General features: G+C 35.1%; 1 protein-coding gene and 1 non-coding gene across 3 annotated transcripts in view; one reads left to right on the top strand and one right to left on the bottom strand.

Annotated features, from left to right (window-relative positions):
• Positions 1–15,261, top strand: part of BRWD3 (bromodomain and WD repeat domain containing 3) — a 113,677-nt gene that overhangs the window by 13,558 nt on the left and 84,858 nt on the right. For both annotated transcript variants that reach the window (XM_068533344.1, XM_068533343.1), the window contains exon 6: positions 520–618. In XM_068533344.1, coding sequence (XP_068389445.1) covers positions 520–618 — 99 coding nt within the window. The remainder of the gene's footprint in view (positions 1–519; positions 619–15,261) is intronic.
• On the bottom strand, positions 9,552–9,658 carry LOC137757558 (U6 spliceosomal RNA). The gene has a single exon (XR_011072398.1). It is a non-coding gene; the product is annotated as a U6 spliceosomal RNA (small nuclear RNA).

The following is a 15,261-nucleotide window of genomic DNA, read 5'->3' as shown; positions in this document are numbered from 1 at the left end:
AGATAAAAAACACAACTATTTTTACTCAATTATCATCTGATATGCAGTGTTACCTGTTATGGCACAGCTGGCAGGCGCTCCATAACATGAGCATACACGAAGTATAAATGTTTCTGAATTTTACCTGGCATACTTGTGCTGTATTCATTTCCTTGCTTATACAGTTTTATATGAGAAGATGTGTATAAGCCTAAAGATCAAGAAGGGGACCAATGTAAACTTAAAACCTTATTAATCCATGACATATTTACATAAGGTTCAAATATATGTATAATAAAAGCTTTGGTTCTATATCAGCATGGAAATAAAACATCCTGATGATAATATTAAGGCATTGGTGTTTACCTATCATAATATAGATTATAACACTTTTAAGCATATGCATGTTATTTCTTATTGTGGTTTTAATAGTTAAAAATGTATTTCAATAAATAAAATTGAAAACAGACATTTGCCTCTGGGGTACAGTTAAAAAAAACTGTTCTATGCCTTGACTAACTTTTGAATCTTTTTGTATAGACTGTAAGAGTACACTATGGAATGGCTCTGCTTTTGCAGCTCTACATAGAGGCAGACCTCCAGAACTACCTGTAAATTATGTGAAACCTCCAAATGTGGGTGAGTAATGTCCATATGAGTTATAAACATATACTTAATTTGTTCCTTCCTGAACTCATTATACAGCCAAAAATACGTACCAGAATTAAATTTGAAGAATAAACAAACTGCTTACATTCTTGAAGAGTTTCATGGTTGGTCCAGATTTTTTAAAGCATTTTTATGTAAAGCAAATATAATCATGGTTTTGTAAAAGGTAACCTTTTTTTAAAATTCATTTTCTTTCTTTCCCTTCCCCTCCCCTCCTCTCCTCTCCTCCTCCCCTTCCCCTCCTCCCCCTCCCCTCCTCCTCCCCTCCTCCTTTTCTCCCTTCCCCTTCCCCTCCCTCTCCCCCACTCCTCTCCTCTCCTGTCTTCCCTCCCTTTCTTTCTTCCTTCCTTCCTTTCTTTCTCTCTCTCTCTCTTTCTTCCTTCCTTTCTTTCTTTCTTCCTTTCTTTTCTTTCTTTCTTCCTTTCTTCCTTTCTCTCCTTCTCTCCTTTCCTCTCCTTCTCTCCTCTCCTTCTCTCTTTCTCTCTTTCTCTCCTTCTCTCTCTCTCTCTCTCTTTCTTTCTTTCTTTCTTTCCTCTTAGCAGAAGCATTTCCTTTTTTATATATTTCAGGTGTTTTTTACCATATGGATGTCTATTTACATACTTCTGTGCTGAGCTCAAAGATTTTTCAGGGAACTATGTAAAGATAGATTTCAGAAGGAAGCAAAAGTACATTATGCTTATAGCTGCTTGCCAAACTTATAATGATGTAATAAATTTTATGTCTTTATTAAAAGAAAAAAAATCACCCTTCCCACTTGTAGTTTACTGAAATTCACATGTCCCGTTCATATTATTCATGGGTCATCTCTGGCCAGACCATTATGAAGAAATAATAGTAGTGGTTCCCGAGGAGATCTAGCTAACAAAACCATTTATACTAAAGTTAATTCTTGCAAAGAATGTATAGAACCAAGCAGCTAGATGAGTAACTGCCACTCTTTTCCTATTTTCCTATTTTCTCACTCTTCTGAAAAATTACATTATTTTATATAGTGCCTAGTGCCTAGAGAATATGCCTTAAATTCAAATTGAAAAATAAGATTACCTTTTTTAAGAAATACTATTTTATATAATTAGCTTATAGAACTTATTTACCCAAAGAGGTTAAATAAATTTAGACTAGAAATAATTTTTAAAAATATTTAGATGAAGTCATTGATAAAGATTCATAAGTGTTATTAAGATAAATTGGATTCTTTGATATATATTGCTAACACTACTCTTCCATAGCCTGGATATTACTGGAAAAAGTAGACTACTGGGTTGGGTCTAATTGGACATGGTGTTTTTAACTTTTTTTTTTTTTTTTCATTTTCAGGGGCAGTTTGTTTACCATCCAGAATTTTCTGGTGTTCACTTTTCCCTTTAGCTTTATTCATAATTAATTTATTGAATTAAATTGAGATAGCTTTTATTTTTCATGCATTTATTTATGTTCAAAAGATATAATAGTCTTAGTCGTACTATCAACATTGTTTATATGCTTTATACTTCCTTCAGTGGTCACATGTGAAGCACAGCCTGTAGAGTATTAGGTTTTCAATATTTCTTTATTCTTTCTTTCCTTCTCTTTCTCTCTTTTTTTTTTAATATTTATTTATTTGGCTGCACCCGGTCTTAGTTGTGGCACATGGGATCTTCATTGCCGCTTGTGGGATCTTTAGTTGTGGCATGTGGGATCTAGTTCCCTGACTAGGGATCGAACCCAGGCCCCCTGCATTGGGAGCATGGAGTCTTAACCACTGGACCACCAGGGAAGTCCCTCTTTCCTTCTCTTTTAAAAAATTCTTTCTACTATGCATATACATTCAAACTTCTGTTGGTTTTGTACAGTAAATGCTTTACATTCTGACTTAATCGTTTTGTTATTCATAATGGTAATTGCTTAGGAATTTTAGTGTCCCTGTCACTGATGCTTTCACATTCTTAAATCTGCCATGTTATTTGGGGAGGAGCTATTGAAATAGAGATAACTCAATCATGATGTATTTTCATGTAGTATATACTAGTCAAGATACTTAAGTTCAACATATTTAGAATTCAGAATCTGATAAAAACTTAGGGGAGTTGACTATGAAAGTAAACAAGATGAGTAGAAAATCTTTTAAAATTTGTTATTTGAGACAGTTTTCTCATTGTGGGGTACAGCTTTCCATAGCTACTTTAAAATCAGTTTTATAGTTTCCCTGTATAAATAAAACTTAATCATGAAGGTAAGTCTTGAAGGTTTTATCAAAGAATCTTAGCACTAGAAAGAACTTTTAGCAACACTATTTCTTGATAAAAGGGTTCATTGGTCAAGTAAATGTGGGAAACACTGAGTTTAAAAAAATACAGAAACAAATGAATGCATGTAGGACTGCTCAGATCCTTTCATACGCTGAAATGCATTGTGAATCACCTTAAGGGGAGCATTATCTAAGTAATTTGACAGTGGAAACCCTTCTCCCAGAACACCTGTAACATTCTGAAAGTTTCCTGGGAACAGATTTGGGAAACTGGGTTGCAAACCCCTGTTTACAGCAGAAAAATCCAAAGCCCAGAGAAGTATGTGACTGGCATACGTTACACTGCTTGCCTTCCAGTCTATTTCTAAACTATTTCATGGGGAATTCCCTGGCGGTCCAGTGATTAGGACTCCACATTCTCACTGCTGAGAGCCCAGGTTCAATCCCTGGTTGGGGAACTAAAATCCCACAAGCTGTGTGGGGCGGCCAAAGGGAAAAAAAAAAAACATTTCATGGTCAGATGTTACCAATACTTCCTTTTATAACAGATCTACACTTAGAACTCAAAAGATAAAGGATTAGCCACATCACTTTTATTTTTTAAGTCAAGTATATTATGGTGTATGTATGATTCACATAAAAAGGTTCTCCCCCCATTTTTTTTTGGCCGCGCCACATGACTTGTGGGATCTTAGTTCCCCCAACAGGGATCGAACCCGTCCTGGCAGTGAAAGCCCTGAGTCCTAACCACTGGACCGCCAGGGAATTCCCAAGTTCTGCCTTTTTAAGTGTGCAGTTCAATGAGTTTTGACAAATGAATACATTTGTATAACCACCACCAACACAATAAAAATATGGAACATTTTTATCACCCCTTAAATTTCTTTCATGCCTCATTGCAGTCAATCCCCTATTCCTCAATCCCTGGAAACCACTTATCTATTACTGTACTTTTGCCTTATTTAGAATGTCATCTAAATGAAATTATATAGTATGTAGCCTTTTGTGTCTGTTTGATTTCACTTAGACCTAATTCTTTTTTGATTCATGCATATCATTTCACCAAGTTGTATTCTGTTGTATAGATACACTGGATTCTGTTTGTCCATTCATCTATTGATGGACATTTGGGTTGTTCCAGATTTTGGCTATTATAAATAAAGGCCTATAAATATTCTTGTACAGGTTGTTGCATGAACATCTGTTTTCATTTCTCTGGGTAAATAGCTAGGTAGTGTATTGTTGGATCATATGGTAAGTGCAGGTTTAACTTTAAGACACTATCAAATTATTTCAAAAGTAGCTATCCCATTTTGTATTCCTACTAGCAATGTATAATTTTAGAATTAGCTTCTCAATTTCTATAAAAAGAAGCAACTGAGATTTTGTTTAGGATTACATTGAATCTGTAGATCAATTTGGGGAAAATTAATATCTTAACATTGAGCCTTTCATTCCATTAACATAGTAAAATTCTCCGTTTATTTAGGTCTTTTTAAATTTCTCACAGCAATGTTTTGTGAAATTTTTCCCTAAGGGTTTCTGATGCTATTTTACATTGTATATTTTTAAATTTCAGTTTCCAGTTGTTGTTAGTAAACACAAACAGTTTTGGGTTTTTTTGTATATTGCTAAGCCAGAATTCACTAACTAGATCTAATAGCCTTTTTTTTTCTTTTTTGAGATTCTTTGGGATTCTCTACATGGATGATCATGTTGTCCACAAATAAAGACAGGTTCACTTTATCCTTTGTAATCTTTTATGCCTTATAGTGCTTTTTTTTTTTTTTTTTTTTGCCTTGAACTGCTAGTACCTCAAGTACAATGGTGAATTGAAGTGGTAAGACTGGATGTTATTGCCTTATTCCTGATCTTAGGGGGAAAACAGGCAATCTTTCACCATTAAGTATGATTGTAGATGCTCTTTATCAGGTTGAGGATGTTCCCTTCTATTCCTACTTCCATTTTTTAAAAAAATTTATTTTATTTTTGGTTGCGTCGGGTCTTATTTGTGACACGCGGGATCTTTCGTTGCATTGCGTGGGCTCTCTCTAGTTGTGGTGTGCGGGCTGCAGAGCTCAGGGGCTCACTAGTTGCGGTGCACGGGCTCCAAAGCGTGTGGGCTCTGTAATTGTGGTGCGTGGGCTCAGTAGTTGTGGCACATAGGCTTAGTTGCCCCGCAGCATGTGGGATCTTAGTTCCCCGACCAGGGATCGAACCTGCATCCCCTGCATTGGAAGGTGGATTCTTAACCACTGGACCACCAGAGAAGTCCCTATCCCTACTCTGTAGAATTTTTATCGTAAATAGATATGTCCCACGTTTAAAATTTTAGTCAGTATAGTTGGAATTGTACCAGTTATTTCTTGGCACTCATTTTAACTGGTATTTTATATAGTATAGTGCTACCCAATAGAACTTTCAGTGATAATGGAAAGGTTCTATCCTGTGATATCCAAAACAGTAGCCACTAGTCACATGTGGCTATTGTATCTGAGGTCTAAGTTTTTAATTTTATGGAACTTTAAGTAATTTGACATTCAGTAACTGCATATAGCCAATGGACAGTGCAGATCTAGACCAGTGTGGGAATCCGTAAGCAGCCCTCTGGATAGGTGCATAATTTGGTAATAATATATTGCCTAATGATTCACTTTATATACTTAACCTGGAATGTTTCCAATTTTTGTACTTAGAAACTGCCTTTAGCTTTTCCTATTATGATTTTAGTAACTCACTTTAAAGATCACTTTGTGCCACTTCTTTCCAATGAAAGTTTTACAATTGTCTTTGGCCAAAACCAATAAAATTCTGACCTTATCTGGACTCTCTACTATATTGGATTATTTATTCAAATGTTCCCATCTTTTGTGCAGTTAATCAGCAATGTTATTTAATAATTTAATGAAATGGAGGAGAGGGAGCATGGGAATGGAATTTGGGAGTTAATTCCCAGATTACATTTTCCAGACTAACAGCTGTAATACTTTAAATATATGTGTACTTAAATTTACCAGGAATGAATTTCCAAATTCCTATAGGGCAAGAGCAACAATGCCTATATTTACATTATTACAAGTCTAAGCTCCAGTCATGCCACCTCATTAGCTGTATGCTTGACTAATCAAGTTGGTTTTGCATTGTGTCAAATTAAATCAGAGGAAAAAAATTGAACTAAATTCAAAACAGTACTTTTCATATTAAGTCCCTGTCTTATTCTTTTTTTTAACTTTTTTAAACTGAAGTATAGTTAATTTTCAATGTTGTGTTAGTTTCAGGTGTACAGCACAGTGATTCAGTAACATATATATGTATATCTATTCTTTTTCAGATTCTTTTCCATTATAGGTTATTACAAGATATTGAATATAGCTCCCTGTGCTATACAGTAGGTCTTTGTTGTTTTTCTGTTTTATAAATAGTATTGTGTATATGTTAATCCCAAACTCCTGATTTTTCTTCCCTCCTCCCCCCACCATCCCCTTTGGTAACCATAAGTTTTCTATGTCTGTGAGTCTTTTTCTTTCAAAACAGTATTAATACCTAATGCCACTCAAAGAAATCCTAGGGCATATGTAATTAATATTTGTAGTATTGTTTGAGATCTTGCACTATAATCACTACGTATTGTTATTTCTTCATCCCTTTAAAAATTAGTCGTTGTTTTGGAAACTTTGTAGTGGTCACATTAAAACTTGAAAATATAATTTCATACAGGTACAACTCTGCTTTGAGAGTTTGTCAGTACAGAAATAATTTTAAAAATCTGTTTCATGTCTGTTTGAAATGAATATTTAGAAGAACTAGTATTATAGTTATTACCCATCATGGTAAAAGTTTCAGAAATTGTCCTAATTATCACATTCTAAACAATTTTCATAAAATTATCCATAGAAATGGCAGCAAGATGGCTTGTTCATTTTAGTTTGAGACTTAACATTATACCCAAGGAACAAATGTACATGCTTGTATTTCTAAACTGAGTCAAGGGCATGATGCTGTAAGACTCTAAACCTTTCTATACCCCTTTTATCTTTAGTACAATTGACATATAGCAATGTCCTGTAATTTACATAGTAGACCTGTAATTTACAACTTATATAACTCAGGAGGCTTGTATTAACTCTGTAGCCAAATTAATATTTATCTGTTGCCATAAGCTTCCATTTAGCATTGATTGGCTCTTGACTTATTGGCCATTGTATGGTTATATGTCAACTTAAAGCCAGAATTCACTTGGAGGTGGGAAATCTACCTCTTGTTAATATGTAAATGTAAATTGAAAGAAAGTACTCTAAGGTAAACTTTATTTGGTTGAGTTTGGCTGGGTTTCTGCCAGGAATATTTGTCATCCTCCCTCTGATTTTATGTAGTTCTCATCTCTTGCCCATGCATCACACTTTGGCCAAGCCTTGCTTTTTGTTGCCTGCTTCCCTCCACTTCACCTTCCTCCTTTTTGTACTTGATAATTATGCATGAAGCAAGTTGCTTCTAAAGTTATTACTTTCTTGTATCTGGAGAGGAGCAAGGGATTCTTGTCACACCTGCAAGTAATTAGAACTGGACTATAAACTCAGAGTCTTTTGTATGTGCTACATTGTGACTGCTCACTAAATATTAAATGAATGGAAGTGCTATGATTGCTGCCACATGGAAACAGAAGCATCCCTTTTAAAGGCATTTTTATGGTTTTATATAGCTTGTATGAGTTTCTAGCCCCTTGTATCCATTTCTGGAATCAATATTGTATTAATATTAGGATAATAATTTTAGTTCCTTTATTTGAAAGAAAGTAGATTTTGTTGTGTCTTAGTATGATCATGTAAAATATAATGAAAAAATAATTTCTGTTTAATCCTATTAAGAACACTTTTTTCCTTTCCTCATTATTCTTTGTCATTTCTTTAGCTTTTTCTTTCAACATGCACCAGAGTATTCTAAAAGGATCTTTTAGTATTTGTTCTATACATTTTACCCAGTACCTTATAGAAATAGAACTTTATAGTTCACAAAGGGAAGCTGTAAAACAGTTTAGATTTGTTTATTTGGAGGAAAAGGCAGTCTAAAATGTCTGTGTATAATAACCAAATCAAATTAAATGGTTTAGAAGAAGATAGTAAAATAAAAATTTAGGATATTTATTCCCAAATTATATTAAGTGAACTTTGCAGAAAGCCTGAATGGAGTTAGAAATATTGTTTCTTTGCCATATCTTATATGATATTATCCTAGCAATAAGACATTCAATGACCATGAATACCAATAGCCTGTAGGACTTACTAGGTTTACTTAAATTGTACTGTGGATGGGTGTTAAGGGGTGGGAATGACATCAGCCTTAAAGACTGTGAAGCTGTTACTCTGTGTGGTTAAGGTTTCAGAGATATAATTTGATTCATAGTAGCATCAAATCCATGAAAGAAATAATTCTGTTGTGCTTCTACTACAGTTTTCAGGTTTTATTAAAATTCATTTTTGCCCTTTTTTTCTGGCTTCTTTTAAGACTTTATATTAATTTGTTGTTAGAGCTATTTTGGGAAATCCCAAACCAAGTTTCACACAGAAAACACTAGTCATTTTAAATCTGGAGTTAACACTGAATTTCATGAGTCAATTTCCAACGTTCTTGACAGAGTATTTTCTTGGTCTGTTATTGTCCTCTCTACCTATAGGAGCTGATTGGTATGTTCAACTGCATTTTAACCAATCATAAGGTCGTATATATGCTATTATTCTATTTTTTAATTAAAATTAAAAAATAAAACTACAAATGTTAATCAATTGACTTTTTTGTAAAAGAGAAAAGACTAATCCAAGAATATTTTAGCCCTCTTTAAATACAGCTTGTTTCCTGAAAAACTGTTTTTGAAGATGATGTTGATGGTGATGGGTGTGGTGTAAGAAGTCTGATCTGTGAACAATAATCCTTTCTGCCTTGTGTGTATAAAGCCTTAAGTCTTTTATTTGGTTAGCAATTATTGGTTGAGCCTGGTACTGTTTTGATTGTCTTAAGCTTTTGCTGAAAGCACCCCTCTCCCTGCTTCATCCTCTACCCTACCCCCACATTCCTGAGGTTTGTCTTTGAGGTAGGTATGTAGCTACTATTTCTTAGAAGGTCACAACTTTGCTTTATTATTATGAAGTTGTTTTAGTGGATTTTAAAACATTTCTTGATGCTATAGGCATCATATTAGAACATGCTTTTGGTAATAATGTCCTTTGTCCTTCATTCCTCTCATAGGGCTGGCCTAGCAAAGGGGTTGAGATTATTCTTTAAAATAGCTAGACCTGCTATTTCCAAAGCATTACTGGTAAAGAGGCACCTTTAAACTCTCTGGGTTGTTTATGGCTTCTATGGATATGAAGTTAGCTTGACCTATATTTAAAACAATTAATTCAGTTTATCTATCAATGCCAGTTGCAGAAGAATTGTAAATATTCTACTTTTTATATAATCTGTATTAAAGTTTAAAAATTAAAAGTTAGCAAATTACACAAGGATTTCATGAACACTTTGTATAGCATATTATTAGATTGTAGGTGACAGATAAAATTGCTCAAGAGTTACGTGACTCATTTGTGTTAAAAATCGAATAATATCACCAATTTGTACACATCTGGTTTTTATCTGGAGCTTGATGCCAAGTTGATGATATACTCTTTTTCTTTTTTTTTTAAATATGGAACGCTTCACGAATCTGCGTGTCATCCTTGTGCAGGGGCCATGCTAATCTTCTCTGTATCCTTCCAATTTTAGTATATGTGCTGCCGAAGCGAGCACGATGATATACTCTTTTTCCCAGCAGATATGGTAGTTTCCTGGCTTTGGCAGACAAAGATATGGTAGATGCTATTATCTCTTAGCATCATTGATCAGATATTTCCTGTGATATAAGCAGTAGAAATCAGTGAGTTATTCATCCTTATTGGCAGTGAAAGTTTCTTGTGGTTAGTGATTTTCTGGTTTAGGTTCAAGTGTTTTCTGTGTTTTTAATTAATTAATTAATTAATTTTTTTTGGCTGCGTTGGCTCTTCGTTGCTGCGCACAGGCTTTCTCTAGTTGTGGCAAGCAGGGGCTACTCTTTGTTGCAGTACACGGGCTTCTCATTTCAGTGGCTTCTCTTGTAGTGGAGCACGGGGTCTAGGCGCGTGGGCTTCAGTACTTGTGGTGCACGGGCTTAGTTGCTCCGGAGCATGTGGGATTTTCCCGGATCAGGGCTGGAACCCGTGTCCCCTGAATTGGCAGGCTGATTCTTAACCACTGCGCCACCAGGGAAGTCCAGTTCAAGTGTTTTTTGTTTTTGTTTTTTTTTTTGTTTTGTAGCGGGGAGGGCTTTGGTCGGTACTAAACTGCTGAATGTGTAGGGTAATTCAAAATAACTTACCTTGTGCAAGTCTCATCAAACAAAGACCACCAGGAACAAGCCTGTAGTTTGACAAAATCAAATTTATTGACTCATAGTGAGGGAGTGTACTCCTGAGGCACCGTGGAAGGCCTCTGGGCAAGAGGGAGGAGGGAAGTGTCTTTAGTAAATTTTGGCTTACCACTGAAGAATTTTGAGGAGTGTCTGAAGGAAGCCAGGATTAGTTCTGGATTGGTGGCTGATTCTGAGGTAAATTGAGAGAAGTGGGGATTAACTAAGGGTTGGGTGCGGTCATGAAGCAGGGTGGTTTAGGAATTGAGTATCTCGCTCCAGTAATAAATGAAAATGCCAAAGTGAGGATGGGAGCATCATTGGTAAGAAAGCTGTAATCACCCAAAGAAGGGGTCGCTATGATATTTTACAATTGCTGCATGACCTTGGGAAAAACAGTGTTTCCTGTTAACTTTTCAGCTGGCTTTATCTGTGTCTGTCCTCCCAGCCTGATTAATTGCAGGGCCACTTTTTTCTTTTTCAGTCCTAACTGATATTTACTCTTTCAGTCCCAGATAGGTTTTGATTCTTTCAACATGTGTTCTTATAAATCTTTTAAAAACACATGGTCAACCTACAACAATTTGTTATTAATTGTGTTTAAGGGCTTTTCTGGATGTTCTTAGTCTGTTGAATTGAAAATCTTTTGTTTTGGTCTACAAACATTTTCTAACACCAGTTCAAAATTCCATGCCAGTGTACAATAATTTTAAAACAAACAGATTTTTGTCCACTGTAAATAGAGAATGAGTGGAGTAGAAGAGTGGTTTAACAACTCTGATGTGGCCATCTCAAACCAACTCTTTGATTCTTGGTGAACTTTCCAGTAAAACCCAATTTAGTAGATACCAGAGTCCCTGCCGATTTTGTTCAGTGTCTTTTGCAGGTAGAGGGAAGATTGAGGAATATAATGTAGAATTTTTGATGTTATAGTTATTTCCTATTTCAGGCTCATTATATATTTTCTATAATGTCATTAAATAGACAGCATTGAAAAGTAAGATTGTTGAACTAGAATCAAGAGACCTGGATTGAACCAAGGGTCTGCTATGTATTGATGTTAGGCAAGACAGTTTCTTTGGACTTTAATTTCCTCATTTACAAATTGAAGAAAATGCTTGCCTTCAGATCTCACAGGATTACTGTGAACTCAAATGAGATGTCTTTGGAATTACTTTATAAGCTTTAAAATGTTATGCAAATGTAACTTGTAATTATGATATTGGATCACACATGCTGATAATAATGTTGATAGTGATAATAATGACTCATAGATTAAAGATCTGGTATTTGAGTTATCATCACAAAAAGATTATCTAACTCACATGCAACTGTAGTGGGGTGCTTTTTTAGTATCTAAACTTAAGTTTCAGGACCTGTTCTTTGTCTCCAAATCCAGTGCCCTTTCCACAAACATCTCAGCAAAGTAAGTAATATATATTTCCTAGTTGCCATAATAGAACCCCTTGTATGAGCCTAGAGTTTGTGGTGGGAGATGAAACTGGAAAGGGAGGTTGGGGTCCAATTATTCTGAACTGTCCATGCCAGGAGTCAGCAAAATTTTTGGATAAAGGGCCAGATAGTCAATTTTTTTTGGCCTTCTGGATCATTTGGTCTCTGTTGCAATTACTCCACTCTGTGGTAGTGTAAAAACAGCTCTAGATAATATGTAAATGAATGAGCATGGTTGTTTTCTAATAAAATTGTATTTGCAAAAATAGGTGGTGAGCTGCATTTGGCCTATGAACCCAAGTTAGCCAACCTCTGTTCTACACTAATGAATTTAGATTTTATCCTATAGGTACTGAAGAACCATTGGGTAATTTTGAATGGGAAAATTATATGATTGGATTTTTATTTTGAAAAGATAGCTCAGGTAGCAGAATATAGGATAAATTGGAGAGGAGAGAGAATGGAGGAGGCAGGCAGGGAAATCAGAGGGAAGGCTCTTACTGTAGGTATAGACAGGAGATGATGAGTGTGGGGGTAGTAGCAATAGAAATGGACATAACTGGATTGATTCAAGCAAAATTTTGGAGGTGAGATGAATAATACAGTTTGGTTGGATGTGGGGCATAAAAGAGGAAGAGTAAAACTATTAGTAACAAAATTGAGGAGAGGGAGAATATAGAAAACTTGTGATGGAAGGATAATGAATGTGATTTGGGAACTCTCCATCTGTGGTACATCTAGGTAGAGGGGAAGGATGTCCATTAGGTAGTTGAAAATGTGGTCCAGGAGCTCAGGTGAAAGACGTAAGTTAGAGATAAAGATTTGGCAGTAATTAGTATATGGGTAAGTAAGATTGCAGGGACAGCATGAAAACAGAGAAGAAATCCCAGGATAGAATTTGAGTGAACTGTTAGCATTTCATCAAGGGTGAGTCAGGGTAGAAAAAACAATATAAGAAACTAAGAAGGCAAGGTTTAGAGAGGCAGTAATGATATCTTGAAATGAGAATCAGAAATGATATCTTGTAAGTCATAAGAAGAAAATTGCAGATTTGATCAATATTCCCTATCAAACTTACTATGGAATTTATATTCTCAATGGTTTTGGAAGGTTGAATACTAAAAATAATTTTTATTCAATTCAGCAAATACTTGAACACCAAATATATGCAAAACCTTTTCTAATGTTCAGGGCAGTCCTTGCTGTCAAGAATTTTACTCTTTGGGGAGGTTTAGACAGATACTGGACTATGATTATAGTACAAGGCATTGTCTCAGTCCTTTTGGGCTGATATAACAAAATAGTATAGACGAGGTGGCTTATGAACAAAATTTATTTCTCACTGTTCTGGAGTTTGAGAAGTCGAAGATTAGGCACCAGCAGATTTGGTGTCAGGTTAGAACTGGCTTTCTGGTTCATAGATACCTCACATGGAGGAAGGGGCAAGGGAACTTTCTCAGGCCTCTTATATAAAGTCACTAGTTTACTTCCCCAAAGGTACCACATCCTAATACCATCACATTGGATATTAGGTTTTCAATATATGAATTTGGTGGAGGAGGCACAAATGTTCTGTCTAAAGCAGACATAGACTAAGTGATTTAAGGGAAATACAGTAATGGGCATTAAGGAAGGAAGGAGAGATGAAACTGATTAAGAGAAACACTGAGAGATTTTAAGGAATAAGTGACTTTTGAGATGAACTTTGAAGGATTAATTATAACTTGAAAGGTGGAACATTACAGATGAGAGGATATCTGCATAGGACAGAAAAGAAGGCTTCTCTGATTTTAAGTGGAAAATTTATGCCCTGGAGGAGTATGAATTATAGTTGGATATTTTGGGAAAGGTGGGACCAGATTAATTAAGCAAATACTTGAGGGTCTTTTGCTTCCAAGGGACTGAGCTAGGTCAGTACATGATACATTAGATGTTAATCTCTATCCTTAAAGTGCTTGTAATCTTAGATCAGAGACATGCACAGATAACTAATACAAGGACCAGGATAAGAAGTGAAACAGGAGGATTTAGTTTTAGCTGAAGTGATTGAGAAAGATTTCATGAAAAAGAATGGTTTTAGACTATGCCTCCAAGGATAAGAAGGATATTGACAAGCTGAAATGGCAGAGGTTAGGCATAAGGCTAAGGGAATAGCGTAAGCACAGGTGCTGGGTTGGTAAACTGGGAGAAGTTTAGGTTTGAAGTTTAGGTGGAAATTCATTATTTTTTATCAATGGATGTCTAGTTGCTCCAGCACCATTCGTTTAAAATGATATCCTTCCTCCATTGAATTTGATTTGTACTTTTTTCAAACATCAGTTACTATTTGTGTGGATCTACTTGGTCCTCTATTCTGTTCCATTGATCTATCTGTTTATCTCTTTACCAGGACCGCGTTGTTTTGATTACTGTAGTTACATAGTAAGGCTTAAAGTTGGAAAGAGTAATCCCTCTCACTTTATTATTTGTCGAGATTGTTTTCAACATTCTAGGGCCGGTGCCATTCCATATAAATTTTAGGACAGGGTTATTAATGTCTGTAAAAGCCTTTTGAAAGGAATTGCATTAAGCCTATAAATCAATTTGGGAGAATTGACGTGTTTACTATGTCGAGACTTCAATCCATGGACATGGTATGTCTCTATTTATTGAGGTCTCCTTTGATTTCTTTCATCAGCATTTTATAATTACAGCATACAGATATTGTGCATGTTTTGTTAAGTATATATCCAAGTATTTAATTTTTGGAGTGATTATAAATGTGTGTGGTTTTTTTACACATTATTTTTTATCGAGGTATAGTTGATTTACAATATTACGTAAGTTTCAGGTGTAGAACATAGTGATTCACAATTTTTAAAGATTATGCTCCATTTGTGGTTATTATAAAATAGAGGCTATATTCCCTGTGCTGCACAATATATTCTTGTAACTTATTTATTTTATACAAAGTAGTTTGTACCTCTTAATCCCCTACCCCTTTCGATGGTATTGTGTTTTTAATTTTTGTTTCTGCATATTCATTATTAGTGTATAGAAATGCATTTGATTTGTGTGTGTTGATCTTATTTCCTGTGACCTTGCTGAGCCCACCTATTATTTCTAGGAGTTTTCAATCTCTTTTTAAACATATTCTATCTTGCTTTTTTATACTATAGTTTGGGGATTAGATGATTTGGCAGATGTAATTATGATCTGGGTTGGTTTGGGCTAGAAGGTTTGGAACACAGTTTACCTATTGGTGCAAATGATAATTTTTAAAATTTTTTCTCTCATTTTCAGAAAAACTGTTATACAATATTGGTTAAGAGATCAGCCTCTGAAGTCATATTGCCTAGATTTGAATCCTGGCTCTGTCACTTACCAGCTTGGGATCTTGGAGAAATTATTTAACCCCTTTATGCCTCAGTTTCCATGTCTTTAAAAAGGGGATGTTAATAGTACTCACTTTGTAGGGTTAAATAAGTTAAACATATAAAGTGCTTAGAATAGTGCCTGGCACATAAAAAGTATTAAA

The sequence above is a fragment of the Eschrichtius robustus genome, chromosome X (genome assembly GCF_028021215.1).
Source record: "Eschrichtius robustus isolate mEscRob2 chromosome X, mEscRob2.pri, whole genome shotgun sequence".
Taxonomy (NCBI): domain Eukaryota; kingdom Metazoa; phylum Chordata; class Mammalia; order Artiodactyla; family Eschrichtiidae; genus Eschrichtius; species Eschrichtius robustus.
This window is presented reverse-complemented; position numbering and strand designations above follow the sequence as displayed.